General features: G+C 41.8%; 1 protein-coding gene across 2 annotated transcripts in view; it reads left to right on the top strand.

Annotated features, from left to right (window-relative positions):
- Positions 1 to 16,703, top strand: part of LOC311246082 (casein kinase II subunit alpha-like) — a 45,000-nt gene extending 28,297 nt beyond the window's left edge. For both annotated transcript variants that reach the window (XM_084336155.1, XM_084336156.1), the window contains 4 exons: positions 12,638 to 12,738; positions 13,460 to 13,608; positions 14,497 to 14,586; positions 15,811 to 16,703. In XM_084336155.1, coding sequence (XP_084192281.1) covers positions 12,638 to 12,738; positions 13,460 to 13,608; positions 14,497 to 14,586; positions 15,811 to 15,926 — 456 coding nt within the window. In that variant the 3' untranslated portion in view covers positions 15,927 to 16,703. The remainder of the gene's footprint in view (positions 1 to 12,637; positions 12,739 to 13,459; positions 13,609 to 14,496; positions 14,587 to 15,810) is intronic.
- Positions 16,704 to 16,912: the final 209 nt, after the last annotated feature.

Raw genomic sequence — 16,912 nt, 5'->3', positions numbered from 1 at the left:
ATTGGCATAACGACTAACATTGGGATGGGAGAAAATCAGAGGAAAAAGGAGGGGGAAAAAGATCAATAAAAAAATAAATCGGTTCAATACAGGCGGTCAGGTGGCGTAGCGGAGATTGCGTTCGTCACCAACGCCGGAGACGCTGGATTCGCCTGTTCGAATCCAGCTCCCGGCGTTGTCACCAGCTTGGCTGGCCGTTCACACTAATACAATTGGCAGTATTAGAGGGTGGGAAAGCTGGAGGGGTGGGTCCGGGTCGTTGTAAACAGCGACTCCTACAGTTCGGTCGGGGCGCCTGCTCAGCGCGGATAGGATCTAAGGGGGGTAGTGTGATCCTTCCACACGTTACACCCTCTCAGTGAGAGTCCGCATTGCCAGGTGAAAAGAAGCGGTTGATTGGCTAGACGTGTGTCGGAGGAAGCACGTGATAGCCTCCACTCTCCCAGACCGACTGTGGGGGGTAAGTGCGCAGCGACCAGGAAGGGGATTGGGAATTGGCATAACGACTAACATTGGGATGGGAGAAAATCAGAGGAAAAAGGAGGGGGAAAAAGATCAATAAAAAAATAAATCGGTTCAATACTATATTTTATTAGTGGAGATACTTTTAGAACAATAGCCTGATGCTGTATTTTCCATGAGTTGAGTGGATGCATGACCGGAGCAGTGTGTGTTTGTGTGTGAGAGCGCACGCTTTGCGTAGTGGGCATGTCAACAGTGTCAGCTGAACTCGCACCAAACAAGGCATAGGGAAATAGTCAGACATCCCAGAATTATTTCATAATACAAAGTTTCTGAATGGATATTTGGATTAAACCAAGTTGTATGCAGTGATGGCCGGTCTTTCCCTGCGGAACACAAGTTACTTAGCGTTAGACGGGTCGCGCTATGCATGCTTAGCTTGCTAACGATAGCAGTGTAACTTAATATTACACACGTCGCGCTATGCATGCTTAGCTTGCTAACGATAGCAGTGTAACTTAATGTTACACACGTCGCGCTATGCATGCTTTTTTCGAACGTTTCGTTCTCTCCGCTATGATGAGCTCTGCTCTGCTTCAGCATGGACAGCACCTCAAGTACCCGTATGTGCATGTGTGAGTGAGTGTCAGTCGCGCGAGTGTGTAAGTAACAGCCCCGCTTCTCTGGCAGACGGAGCGAGACCGAGGGAGGAGAGATATAGAAAACGGCCAACAAGATTAGTTCGCAACGTTTAAACTCCTTGAAAAAAAGGAGTGAAATGCGAATGAAAGGGTTGAAATCAGTACTAGCAAGGGTGCCCCCAAATTTATTTTTCTACTAGCACAGGCTATTTTTAGGGCCAATATGCGACGCCCTCGTAGCACTGTACAGCCCTGACAAACATTTTCCCTTTATTTATCCATAATGGTAAATTGCAGGGACATAACAACTATACAAGACATCAATATGTTACGCTTCAAATTAGCAGTGCAAATCTGTTTAAATTTGTCATGATTTTTTATTGAGTGTGTAAATCACTAACGGCACAAAAACAACATAGGTTGTGTGTGCGCTTGTAGTACTCCTTGAATGAGATCATCACACACACACCATTGCATTAATCAGGAGTCACTCAGCATACCTTTGTTTCACAATGAAAAGTGCTTTATAAATCAAAGTAATTATTATTATTGTAAATAACCCCATGAAAGGTTTATTATTGTTATGGGTAATTACCTGCTTCATATTTGTGATGTTCAAGTTCAAGTTCTTTAATAGTTGTCATACAGAAGTACAGAATACTTTCATACAAAATGCTTCTTACTGTTACGCTCCAGAGACTGTGCTAGACAAGATAGTATCAAATAACATAATAACATAATATAGCATGAATTTAGAAGAAGAAAAATGAGGTCAGTGTTCGGTATAGACATATGTACAATGTTCTGAGTTACCATATAATATACAATACACAATACTATGCAGTGTACTAATGTACAGTACTATCTAGTGCAAAGCAGAAATGGGATGAGGTACAATTTTAGGTACAATTTACAGTAAGGTGTACGAGTTGTAGTGCAATCCTTCATCCATAAATATAAAGTGTGGGGAGTGGGTGCTACAGTGTGTTTGTTTAAAGTGGGTGTGTGCTATAAAGTGTGTGGAGTGGGTGCTACAGTGTGTTTGTTTAAAGTGAGTGTGTGCGTGTGGATGTGTGTGCTATGTGCGTTTGGTGGTTGTTGTTGTGTAGTGTTCATTCATTGTTCGTTTAGCAGCCTGATGGCCTGGGGATAGAAGCTTCTTCTGAGTCTTTCTGTGCTCGCCTTGAGACTCCGGTATCGCTTGCCTGACCGCAGCAGTTCAAAGAGGCAGTTGTTCGGGTGACTGGAGTCTTTAATGATTCTCTTAGCCTTGCCCTTGCAACGCTTGTAGTAAATGTTCTGGAGGGTGGGGAGCCCCCCTCCAATTGTGCGTTCGGCTGAACGTGTCACTCTTTGTAGTCTGCTTCGGTCTTGTGCAGTGCTATTCCCAAACCAGGAGGTGATGTTGCCGGTCAAGATGCTCTCTATTGTACATGAGTAGAAGTTCTTAAGGATCTTCTGGCTGACTTGGAACTTCCTTAGGCGCCTGAGGAAGTAGAGGCGTTGTCGTGCCTTCTTCACAACACTGTCAATGTGTGTGGTCCATGTCAAGTCCTCGGATATGTAGGCTCCGAGGTACTTAAAGCTGTTGACTCTCTCAACCGGTGCCCCGTCGATGCTGAGGGGGCTGTAGTCCTTGACCCCCGACCTCCTGAAGTCCACCAGTGTTACTGGTTTCAGTGTGTGCCTAAAGTGATCAATGTGTTGGGCGGTTTATATAGATCTATGCCAATTAATGTTTATGTATATCCGGTAGGGGTGGGGGGAAAAATCGATGCGTAGTAGTTAGGGCTGTCTTAAATACTTCGAAGCTTCGTTCGATGGCACAAGCTTCGAACATAAAAAAAAAATCAAAGTTAAAAAAAAAAAATCAAAGATTTTATTTTTACTTCGGTGTGTGTGTGTGTGCATGGGGCCATTGGGTGGGGCCAATCTTTGGAATGCAGCTGATCCTATGCTGAGGAAATCTCCATCTCTGCTTATTTTTAAAGCAAACTACAAAAAAATTCTCATCCAAAAGTAGTAGATAGATAACAGGTCATACATGTAGGTATGTATTTGGTTATGTGGGTGGGTAGGTTTGTAGGCAGGTGGGTGGGTTGTTATATATTATTATGTACACAGTATATGCATGTATGTACTGTGTGTATGTATGTTTGTATTAACACAAATCTTTTAATGTATTCTGGTATTTTATAATATGCATATTTTTGTATGTTTGATTTTATAAAACGGGGGACGTTCTTGATAAGCCTCTAGGCTTCTAACTTCTCCTTCACAATCGTTATAACTTATTATGTATTGTTTTTACTTCTGTTTAACTGTGTTAATAAACAAACAAAACAAACAAACAAACTTGCCTGTTTTAAGGATATCATCCTCAAACACATATACACCACCTACACGCCTATTCTCAGTCCTTGCCCCACAATGGTGGAATGAACTACCCACCCCAGTTAGGACAGCCGAATCCCATCCAATCTTTCGCCGTCGACTAAAGACGCACCATTATCTGAAATAAAATTAAAAAAACAAAAAAATAAAAAATCTAACCCTAACTAACCTTACTGTCATGCACTTGTCCTAATAAACGAACCTACACTGTAACACGCAACACTTTGATGAATATTGTTACTCAGCTGATAAGAGTTGTATCCTTCCTGATGACCTGTCGTACAGAACTTGTAAGTCGCTTTGGATAAAAGCGTCAGCTAAATGACTAAATGTAAATGTGAATGTAAATGCATTGTAGAATTCCACACATAAGAAAGAAAGATACTGGGATGAATAAACAAAATAGGAAATAAAATGTAGAAATGCATGCAATACATAAATAAATATGAATCTTCATATATGAAATAGAACATTTAGATAAGGTGCTACTGAGATGTTTTGGTGAGTTCTTTGTTTTTTTGTGGAAGTAGCCCTTCTTAAAAATGCATGAACATTCACTGATAATTGGTCTGTAGTGGAGTCTACAAGGTCTACATTGCCGGACCATGTAGAATCCGGACCTTGTAGACTGACATAATTCTGTGCATAGTTTAGTCTACACAGGCCATATTTCAAATAATCGAAATCTTACTTCATTCATCTTAAACATTCTTGATTTGGGGGATTGGTAGTTCCCATGAAATCTGAAGTTGTTCAAACGACAACAGTGATCCACCTTGAATTAAATCACACTGTGTTGGCTGCGTCACACCGTCACAGTCACGAAAGGGGCTACTTAATTCATTAATCCAATCCACTTTATTTATAGAGCACATTTAAAAACAACAAAGTTTACCAAGTGCTGTACAAGTCCCACAACATAAGATTAAAAAAAAAAAAAAAATTATTCGAAGCTTCGAATTAAAATCGAAGCTCGGGCCCGAAGCTTCGATTGCCAAAAAGAAAATCGAAGGTCAGCCCTAGTAGTAGTATCGTGATACTTTGCTGTATCGATACAGGGACGGCGAGTATCGATATTAAAAAAAATTATTAAAAAAAAAAAAAATTGTATAAGGAAGTTGCATTGTTCATTTCAATACCTGTAATAGTACAGTAGTCCGCACACATGTGCATTCAGTTAAGTTGGAATATGACTGTAATACAAACAGTTCAGTTTGTCAGGTACATGCAACACAGATTACTGTGTTTACATGTCTGCTTGAGAAAATACCATGTTCTGCAATAAAAATGATTGAAATGAGATGAACAGACTGAACTTTATTTTATTAGATAAAACATGTTGACAACGTTTTACTTTGCAGTTGAAAAAAGGTAATAAATCGCAATATTAATATCGCAATACTCAGCATATCGCAATATATTTAGTATCGCATTACTATTGTATCGTGACTCAAGTATCGTGATAGTATCGTATCGTGAGGCCTCTGGTGATTCCCACCCCTAATATCCGGGACTTTTATTATAAGAATTGATAGAGGCCAGGCGGCTGGGTGGCGTAGCGGAGATTGTGCTCGTCACCAATGCAAGAGACTCCGGTATCGAATCCCAGTCTCAGCATTGCCTTCGGCTTGGGCCGGCCGTCGTACTGGCTCATTTGGCAGAGTCAGCGGGTGGAAGTCAATGGGTGGGGATTGGCCGTTGTGGACAGCGACCCCTACAGGTCGGTTGGGAGACGCCTGCACAGCAGAGACAGGAAGTGGCGAGGGTAGTGTGAGCCTCCCATGCGTTAGACCTCGCCAATGAGAGTCCGCGCTGGCAGACGAAAATATGTGACAGGCTGCCTCCTCGTGTGCCGGAGGGAACAAGTGATACAAGGCTTCTATCCTCTCTACAACCGACCAGTGGGGGGCATAGTTGAGCAACGTTCAAGACAGGGGAGGGGAGAATTGGATACATGAAAATTGGGATGGGAGAAAAATAAGGAGAAAAAGTGGATAAAAAAAAATTGATAGAGGCCTACTACGGTATGTGTATATGTGACCTTTATTTTGAAAACCGTGTTGCGACGCAACCGTGTTTACGTTTGTGCTTTTGACAGTGAAATGTTCGGTTCAACTTAGCTCGAAGGAAAGACGCTAGGGCTGCACGATTAATCGATTTAATCGAAATCGCGATTTGGAATGATGCAATTATAATTTTTTTTTAACCAGGAAGTCCCGTTGAGATACAAGATCGGTTTGGGAGAGGGAGGTAAGGGGTTTTAGATTGTGTGTTGTGAAGTTTAGACTTCAGAGAGGGAGAGTAAAGTACAGAAAAAAATGTACCGTTGGGTACCGGTATCGATTCCCAGGTAAAAAGAAACATTTTCAGGCTCGGTGTCCCGAAAAGACCCACTGCGTAGGCCAGATGCAAGCCGCATTTTACAATAAACCTCTGTGGGGCTGCTTAAAACAAATTATTATAATCGCAAATTTTATCGCAATCGCAATATCTGTCAGAAAAATCGCAATTAGGTCGCTTTCACACCGGAGCTGTTTGGTCCGGATTATCGGACCAGAATTCGATAGTCTGCTTTTTTGGGTTTGTGTGAATGCGCAGTCGAACTCTAGTGCGGACCAAACACGCAAACTCTGGTCCGCCAAAAAACATAGGTCTTGGTTCGCTTCATCGGACCAAACACGGACCAAATAATAGGAAGTCACCTGATAAACTGCATCTTGAATAGAAGGAAGAAAAAAACACAGCGGCTTATTATTATTATTACCGCGGTGCGTGGCATTCACTGCAAAACAAGCACACTGTAAACATGTCTCCTGATAAACTGCATCTTGGGTAGAAGGAAGAAAAAACACAGCGGCTTATTATTATTATTATTACCGCGGCGCGCGGCATTCACTGCAAAACAAGCACACTGTAAACATGTCTCGTGGACAGACTTGGGCGAATGAAGTGAAAGCCCTGATCGACATATGGGCAGAAGACCAAATAAAACACTGCTTGTGGGCACTCACAAAAACAACGAGGTGTACAAGTTGTTTAGCGAGAGGATGGCGGTAATGGGTTATAATCGAACGATGGATCAATGCCACGTCTCTGCTACTATCACGCTTCTTGCGCTGTTTCTGTTTTCGCGGATTTCACTTCCTGAAGGGGAGGGATTTCCACTCTCCATTGTGTCCAATAGACGAGCGCCCTTTTCGACCGTGTGACATTGTTCAGAAAGTTTGGTGCGCTTGACAAATTCCAATGTGAATGCAGACGAACCAAATGACGAATGCAACAATGTTGCAACTTCACCACCAGAACCGCACCGAGTCCACCAAAACTATATGTGAAAGCACCCTTAGATTATTTCCCAAAATCGTGCAGCCCTAAAGACGCTATCAAAAAGGTTTAATGGACCCGTATGAGGCCATAGCTCTTACGGTGGGACTTTGATTGTTTCTAGAAGAGTATTAGTATTACCTTATTTGCATATAGTCTCATTATTATTAGATAGATTGATACTTTATTGATCCCCGGAGGGAAATTTAAGTAGCCAGTAAGTATTGAAAAACGTCCTAAATAGTGGGCTACTCACCTATGCATGGCTGTGCTCTAGTTCCTGTTGCCCGATCAGTAGGGCTGTACCGAATGCTTCGAAGCTTCGATCATAATGTTGACATTCTAATTCTAAATCAACATTCTAATTTTTTATTTTAAATTAAAAAAGATTATGAAGTAATTATTATTATCTTTTAGACATTCAAAGCTTCGTTTGAATACTTCAATAGAAGCTTCGAATTTAAAAAAAAATGACATTCGGTACAGCCCTACCCATCAGCTTGTTCGTTGGCTTTCCATTTATAAATACATTTTAAATGGAAAGCCAACGAACAAGCTCATTATAATGATTCGAACGTAGGCCATTTCACATTATTTGTTAGAAGTGTCTGTGTCCCCGTCGATCATCACTGCCAGGTCCGACTTAATTTCATCAGCTATGCTCTCTATCATCTCTCCACATCGGACGTGGTTGTCATAAGATGGACTGATATCCGCTCCGTTCTTCTTGCAGAGCAAAATTAGGAGCTTAAACTTATTGAAAGGAAGTTCTTCTTTGGCGATGCAATAGGCCACATTAATTTTCATCTTCACTTCACAGAGTTTCATTTAGATTGTTTGCTAGGAATTATGGGATTTTGTGTTGGTGTTCCTACGCAGACGGGGAAATGGTCTTTAATCGCACGATAGACTACAACTACTAAGTAGAATACCGTAGGGTGGCTGGGTGGCGCAGCGGACATTGCGCTTGTCACCAACGCAAGAGACACCAGGTTCGACTCCGGCTGTCTGCGTTGCCTCCGGCTTGGCCCGGCCGTCATACTAACTCATTGGCAGAGTTAGCGGGTGGAAGTCGATGGGTGGTAATCTGGACGTTGTGGACAGCGACTCCTACAGGTCGGTTGGGGGACGCGTGCACAGCAGAGAAAGGAAATGGCGGGGTAGTGTGAGCTAGGGGTGGACGGTATATACGGTATAAACGGTATGAATTTGCGCTACGATATGGATTTTGACTATACCTTGTGACCGGTAGAGCAACTCTAAAGTGGCAATGACGTAACCACAGTGTGGAGGGAGGGGGCTGCTAAGTGTAGCTAACGTTAGCTTGCTGAGGCAGGGCTCTACAGTGACTATTTCATTCGCAAAATAGATATGTGCCAACTGGAAAAATTATTTAGGAGCACAGAGGCTTTGCGTAGTGGGCGTGTCAACGCGCAATTGTCATCTCATAATAGACACAGAACAGAGCGGACCTTCAATTCTAGAAGCGAACTAGCCCTGCGTTGTACACAGCTGTGTGACAACTTCTCTCACGAGTCGCGCAGTTTCTATGTGTAATGTAAACTCTGCGACGGGTCCAATCGTCTAACATGCTTTGCATCCTCGCTATTATGGAATGCCTACGTCGCGCTAAAACCTTAGGTAATGTTAACTGTTGGTGTAGCCTTCAGAAAACTAACGTTAGCTCCACTCCTAGCAGCCTGTTGATGTAGATTCAGCAAGCCAACGTTAGCTCCACTCTAGCAGCAGCCCCCTCCCTACCTCTCCCCCATCCCCCTCTCTCTCTCTCTCTCTCTCTCTCTCTCTCTCTGCTAACAATCCTGATTCGATTCTTAAACCTATTTCATTAAAAAGGAAGATATTGATTGCCATTCATTAGCTATAGTATAGCTCAGCAGCTGTAACAGAATAATTGTATTATTTTTGATTATTTACGTTACGCGTTACGTTACCTGCCTGCAGACACTTGAGAAAAGGTTTTGCATTTTTCTATTGCAGTTTTGCACAATACATTTTCTTAAAATACCTCTGTACTATGTGAAATATGTCCTAGTAATACAAGAGTACAGTAATAGCTGCCATACCAGTGTTTTACCCCTTCAGAAGCATTTATATAGACATTTTAAGATAAGTTAATATACCGTGATATATACCGTTACCGTCTATGCTTCAAATTATACCGTGATATAAATTTTAGACCATACCGTCCAGCCCTAGTGTGAGCCTCCCACACGTTACACCTCGCCAATGAGAGTCCGCGCTGGCAGGTGAAAAGATGCGACAGGCTGCCTCCACATGTATCGGAGGGGACATGTGATGCAAGGCTTCTATCCTCCCTCCTCCCTCCCTACAACCTCCCTACAACCGACCAGATATGCGAGCAACGTTCAAGACAGGGGAGGGGAGAATTGGAAACGGCAAATTGGGATGGGAGGAAAAAATTTAAAGAGGAGAAAAAGTGGATAAAAAAAAGAAATTCTTTACACTCCTATTATAACAGTCTAAGCCTGTTTGTGCCAAAAGTTAGTTATTTTGGTGGACGTTCTGTCAGTCTGACTACAAATGAGAGAAGATTAGAGTCCAGGTTTATAAAAAAATTAATAATCAATTAACAGTCTTGGTCGACTAAGATAATAAGACCAAAGCTACCAATTAACAAGATGGGCAGCCCTACTAACGAGCCACGACAAGAGTCACAAAAATATGTGCATGTGGTATTAAAATATGTCTGATAATTGTTTTGTACCATATGCCGGAGACCAAGCTGCAGTCTATAGACCTGTTCGCCGACGACGTCATGCCAAATATGCGCGAGCAGACCGAAGCAGAAAGGAACGTAATCCTGGTCAGAACAACGGGGCAGACTACAATATAAAGCTAGATATGTAAAATGTGAAAGACTCACACTCTCAGCTGATTTGGCTAAATGACATCCAGCCGTTTTTGTTTTAAACAACTTTTAGTCAGGGGAGTGTCATGGTTTCTCCATAGAGCTCTGCTGTACTTTTGGCATAGCTATTGGTAGCTCTGTTGAAAAGGAAAGCATTTGGCTGGCTATAGCGATAAAAGGTGCTCCAGCATCTTTATCTAACTCATCTAACGTTTGCTTGCTGATGGTTAGGCTACATTTCGGATTCAGCTTTTACTAAAACGGTCTAGTTTTCCGCCTTATTTTTATTTATTTAATTTCAATCATCAATGAGTGTACATGGCATATGAGATTACAAAATACACGCAATAAAACAGTCGGAAATAAATACGGCTCACCTGCAATATCACATCAGAGAAGGCAATTAATTACAAGTCGACGTAGGACAGTTATTAATTAAGAATCCAAACGACGAGGGTACTCTGTTTCAGGTCCCGTTATTAGGGATGGGCATGATTACCTGGGTACTCGAAATAGATGCTGAAATGGAGCTTTGACCTCCTTCTCTTTTTTTCTTTTTTTTTTTATTGCAGAGCAACATAATGATGTATTCCTGCTGGTGTGAACTTCAGGGTGGCTGCAGTCTGTAGCCAGGGGTGTTTGTTACAACAAGTGCATTAACACTTCCTGCGCCAAAAACGTCGTACAACGGGTTTCAAGTTCATACGAATTCTGCCAGATCACGGCGTACAACGTTATTTTGATAATATTTCATATTTTCGCTATGGTATTCATATTACCCTCACGGAGCCGTGTCTGATGCTGTGGGACTCGGCACAACTCTGCAACGCTTCAATACTGCCACCTGGTGGATGAGCGGCGAGTTGCCAAACCGGAAGTGGCTGATTGGATATCGGTGCGTCTCCTAAATCCGTCCGGCCACTCGCATATCGTCGCGGGACTCGAGACACACACCGTGGATATGGATCGCTGCCATAACTCAATAATCGACATGATTTGGGCGTGTATTAGTATTATACAAACTGGAAATGGATCTACTCGATCCCCATCAAATAACTGGGATCTTTTTGCTCCAGTGTCATCGCCCAACGGTAAGAGGAGGCTGACGTTATTTTCAGCGTGAGTGCTTATTATTATCCATACAAACTGCTCTGATCTATATTTCACCCATACTACATGAAGCATTTAACGACGATCACAGAATTATAAACGCCCCCCCCCCCGTTCACCCGCCCATGATCAGTCATAACGTTTAGGACCATGTACAGTTGAAATTTTGTATATAGGGTGGATCGGAACCAAACAGCATTTGATAATCTATATATGCATTTATGCCTATATCTCACGTTCTAGGAATTACTGCAGAAAACTATAAAAACATATTTATACTCTAGACGGTATTTTCGTATGAATGTGTGAATGAAAAAGTAAAACGTTCCTACATCCTGAGCGATAGATAATCGATGTTGAATGGGCCATAGTAATGTCAATTTAGCAATACAATTTAAAAAGTTATAGCCCTGCAAAGAAGGTGAACATCTCCATAGACTTACAGTGCTGGCAGAGAATGGTATAAGCTGATCAAACTCCGTGGCAGTTAATGTGTTAAGAGGAAGCAGGTGTTTGCTTGAGGAGCTTCTTGTCTCAAATGATTTAACAACTGCAATGACGGGACAGTCGCCAGACACAGCGCAGACAGAAATATATGTTGCACAAATGTCAGAAATATAGAAATGACCAGACGAGAATTGGCATTATTGTGCAATATTCAGCTGTTTGGCGAGGAGTAGCACATGCGTTTGCCTCAACAACTCTACCTCTGTTTCAATAAGATATCAAATTAAAATTTATTTTATTTTATTTTTGTAATGTGATTAATAATTAAAATACATTATTATATCTAAATGAATGATTCATGATTGGTGCAAAGGTCAGTTATTGTTTATGCTGGATTTAAATTGGCAAGTGCAACCGCCAGTTCAGTGTCTCTATGTGTTGTGTTTTTTTTGTGTGCTGCTAGTATGGTTGTGTAATTGATTGGTATACGATTTTGGTCTAAGTGGTATTAAAAGAAAAGTCTTACCTGTACATTTAATTTGTTGAAGCCTGCAGATACCCTGTAAACGGAATCATATCGAGTCAGAGGTGAATCAAATCTCAAGCTTACCTGTAACAAAGTGTAAAGAATCAGTGCAGTATGAAGTTGTTTTGTTAAATGTTAAAACTGTATTGCTTTTAGGGCGGTTAGGTGGTCGAGCGGAGATTGCGTTCGTCACCAGCCCCGGAGCTGTGAGCTTGGTTCGCCTGTTCGAATCCAGCTCACAGCTCCGGGGTTGTCACCAGCTTGGCTGGCCGTCTGCACTGATACAATTGGCTGTATCAGAGGGTGGGAGAAGCTGGCGGGGTGGGTCCGGGTCGTTGTAAACAGCGACTCCTACAATTCGGTCGGGGCGCCTGCTAAGCGCGGATTGGACGTGAGGGGGATAGTGTGGTCCTCCCACACGCTACGCCCTCTCAATGAGAATCCGCGCTGCCAGGTGAAAAGAAGCGGTGATTGGCTGGACGTGTGTCGGAGGAAGCACGTGGTAGCCTCCACTCTCCCAAAATGATCTGACTGTGGGGGGTAAAGCGCAGCGACCAGGAAGGGACTGGGAATTGGCATACGACTAACATTGGGATGGGAGAAAATCGGAGGAAAATGGAGGGGGAAAGACCAATATAAAAAAAAAAAAAAAAATGTATTGCTTTTGTATGGTATCTCAGACTATGTATCAATACGTGTATTCTCTGAGAGGGAAAGGGATACACATCCCTAATTTCCATGGCAGACGACTAGGCTAAACCAGATCTACAGTTTTCCTGGCAAAAAGGTTACTCCATTCCCTTGTGCGCCCTCTGACTCTTGTCTCTCCCTCCCATTTTGCAGCTTGTGCGAATCGCAAAGGTTCTTGGCACAGAAGACCTGTACGACTACATTGACAAGTACAACATTGAATTAGATCCACGATTCAATGACATCCTGGGCAGGTAAGGATATCCGAACACTGTTTTGATCTCGGGAAAGTAGAATTTAACATTTCTGCCTCTCTATAAGATAAGATATTCCTTTATTGATCCCCTTGGGGAAATTCAGGTATCATAGCAGCATGGGGGGGGGGGGGGGGGGGGGGGGGGGGGCGGGGGTACAGGTAGTAGAAGACCTACAGTTACAGGTCACAGAATTATAGTACAGTAGTAAAGTACAAATAAAAATAGAATAAAAAGGCAGTGTAAACTATACAGTATAATTAACTCTGGACATGGGCAACAAGGTGCGAGATGAGGGTATGTAGCCATCTGTTATTTTGCCCTACAATAAATATAGTTACAATATATAATCGAATCTAATATATAATGATAAAAAACCGAAATGCTAAATCCTACCCCATGTAGTATCTTGAGTTGTGATTAGGGATGTCCGATATTATCGGCCGATGTCGGCAGTAAAATGTGATATCGGAAAATATCGGTATCTGTTTAAAAAAAGAAAAAAACAATAACAATATTTGTTATATATATATCCAGTGAAATTATTAGTTACCTGAAATTATTCAGTTTTTGGGGGGGGGGGAAACCCTGCATATATCGGTTGATATCGGTATCGGAAATTAAGAGTTGGACAATATCGGAATATCGGTATCGGTAAAAAAGCCAATATCGAGCATCCCTAGTTGTGATACATATTGACATCTCCTGCGCCGTCTTTTAGACACTCTCGTAAGCGGTGGGAGCGGTTTGTGCACAGTGAGAACCAGCACCTGGTCAGTACGGAGGCTCTGGACTTCCTGGACAAGCTCCTACGTTACGACCACCAAGCCCGCCTCACAGCTCGAGAGGCCATGGAGCATCCATACTTCTGTGAGTGCACCTTTCACTTTACATTTTCTTTATATTCATTTCTCTTGTTAACTTGGATGTATCTTAACCAGGGATGGACACAAGTAATGTTTTCCCAGATGGAGCACACTCTTGAATTACACAAGCAATTGTTTAGGCCTTTAGGGAAATACATTTTTAGAACACATCTTTTAGATAACGCTAACAAACTTTCTGTGGCAATATTAAGTGGACTGACTATCCATGCTCCCCAGCTTCCTGCAACAGCTCACGCTTCGCAGGATTTCAGAGCGGGATTTCATTGGTACAAACGTATTTAGTATATATATAAAACATTAATTAATTAAATACAATTTTTAAACGCCCTCAAAAACTACTCTAGTTCAGTTGAAATGGCGAGTACTCAAGTAATCGATTACTCGCGCCCATCCCTACTCTCTTAACCCATGATTGAATTCGAAGGGAAATGTGTCTTAAAAGAGCACGCCAACATTTTGGGAAATTAGCTTATCTTCTTCTCCAGAGAGACGAGATAGATACCAGTTTCCTCTCTGTGTTTACAACACACAATCTGGCTGCATGTTAGCCTAGCTTAGCACAATGAATGGAAGCGGACATGACCGGTTAGCCTTCGGGAGAGGTGTTAGTTGGACAATGCCTAGGCTAACCGGTCATGTCCGCTTCCATTCATTGTGCTAAGCTAGGCTAACATGCAGCCAGATGGCTTTCTCTAAACGCACAGAGAGGAAACTGGTATCTATCTTCTTGTCTCTCTCTGGAGAAGACTGTAAGCTAATTTCCCCAAATGTTTGCGTGTTCCTTTAATGATTAGTCCCCAGTGGATGATGGTGTTAACTCGTTGTCTACCTGTTTGTCCGAGATGTTCAATTGTTCTTCTTCTGTTCTCAGACCCCATCGTTAAAGACCAGGGCAGGGGAGCCACCCCCGGAGGAATGGCTGTCAGCTCCACACCGGTCAGCTCCTCGAGTATGATGGCAGGTCTGTACTCTGTATGATCCTCATTGATTTAAGGGAATTTCACATGATCCTATTAAAGGTCTAACCACTGTCTTGGTTGGCTTTTTAGACAATGCAACCTTTTGTGCCGTTATTTGCCGGTTAGAAATGGAATGTTTATTCTTGCCGTGACGCTGAACTCATCCTGAATATTTCGAATGATTATATAAATTCCATATTTCCATTGGCTGTTTTCACCACTTTTGCTTGGTTGAAAGGAAGGTTGCATTGGAATTGAACCATGTAAAGCCAGCCTTATAGTGAAAAAGCTTTCATTCTTCAAATTGAGATATTGATGATGTGCCAAATTATACATTTGGTTGTAGAGAAAAGGCTGCTGACTGTGGATTTCCCGTTCAATTCCTTTATTTTTGCATGAAGTGAAGTTTTGAGCACTGTATTAATTATATTTTATTATTAATACTGTATTAAGTCTGAAGAAGTGCGATTTATGCATGAAATATCACTTGATGCTAAAATAAAGGAATTGAATAGGAATTTTACAGTATGCAGACTAGGGATGAACAATTTGGGGGGAAATATCTAAAATTGATTATTTTTACTGATATTGTAATATGATTCAATATGTATGTTAGAGGGAATAGTTTTCAATGAAAAACATATTAAAATGATGATGGCATGGATTTAGCAGAATTCTGTCTCAAACAAAGATGTTTTCTTAAGTATTTAGGATATGAATAGTAGGCCCAGGACATCACTGCAGCGCCACAGTACTCTGTTTAGAATGGTCATTTGACACACGTTTCACCCTTTTAACTAATATTGCACCGCCTGCGATTTGGATACTGCACAAGAATTGCAGCTCAAAGTGCTTCACAGCAGTAAAAAAAAAAAAAAAAAAAAAGTGGCATAAAATGTGCACAAAATTGGCAGATCAATGCATAAGCCATGGTAAGGCAAATCACATAGTTTTTCACATTAGGATCTAACATCCCAATAGGCCTCTGTTTCGCTTTGATTCAGTTTTAAAATACAGTCAAATAGAATAGACAGAGTAAAATGATGCAGTGCAATAAAATGGATACCGCACTAGGTAGCCACATTTCGATAAAACTTTGATTAATTGTTCAGCTCTAATGCAGACTTTTCCCCCTTCTACTACTGGTCCACAACCGGTCTTGTGTGATGTGCAATTATACATAATTCTTTGGAATTGATGGATTACTTCCCTCCGTCATCCCGCAGGCATCACCTCCATGTCCTCCACACAGCCACTGGCTAACATCGCTGGATCGCCCGTCATCTCTACCCCCAACGCTCTGGCCGCACAAGTCCCAGCAGCCACTGGGGCCCAACCCTGAAGCCCCGCCTCCTTGTGGCACTTCCTCACTCTGTGTTTGTGTGTGCCCGCGGCCACGCCCTACCCAGCTCTCTGTGACGGCCGGGGCCGGGGTTCTCCTTTTTATTACGTTGAAAGATAACAAAGAACATGACGAATTGAATTGCTTTTCACGTTCGGTTATATTTTGAAATCTGGACTTGACAGAAATGTATCGTCGCACCTGTCGGGATTATTAGAATTAATTTTGGGTGTTACTTCATAATGCCAAGTGTCTAGAAATTCTAATACAATGTAGACATGAAGAGAATGGATAATAAAAACTTTATTTTGTATGTTCCAAATATACAGTCTTGCTTGAAACTGTTTGTTGGGGGATCCTGCTGTTGTATTACACTGTGAACCTTTACACGACTTCACAAAAACGAGACAGTACTAAGATGTTCCCCACTTAGCAGTGATTGATGGTTGCACACACACACTACTGTCATGTGCAGGAGTCATTGGTGTTTTGAAGTTGTTAGACGCTATCATTCTTTAATTGGACTTTTGTAGATATTCTACAGTTACTGTCAGGTTGCATGCACCCAATGCTGAGTATCACAGGGTCAATAGTTTGCCAATTTTACGTTACTTTCACTTCTGTACGTGTATGTATGTGTTCATGTTTGTTTTTTTATCAAGTCTCTTACACATGATTTTGATTACATAGAAGATTTTGTAACCTTTCGTTTTTATGTTGGGAGGAGTCTTATCACTTGCAAAAAACAACTTCAAAAATAAACAATTTAAAGAGGTATATCCTGGACGTGTTATTACTGATGATGACGAACTAAATTGTGGCTTCATTCATTTGGTTCTTAGGAGGTTGCCCTCCAAAAGCCAAAAGGTTATAAATGTATGTTGGTATGATGAATGGGAATGTATTGTGATGGCACTGGTGTAGGTTACACCTCCATTGAGAATGACTTGCAGACGGTGCTGTAAGAGTATTTTTTGGTGATATGG

Source organism: Notolepis coatsorum (assembly GCF_963971535.1).
Source record: "Notolepis coatsorum genome assembly, chromosome: 19".
In the NCBI taxonomy this organism is placed as follows: domain Eukaryota; kingdom Metazoa; phylum Chordata; class Actinopteri; order Aulopiformes; family Paralepididae; genus Notolepis; species Notolepis coatsorum.
Note: the sequence above shows the minus strand (reverse complement) of the source record. Positions and strands in the feature narration are given on the sequence as shown.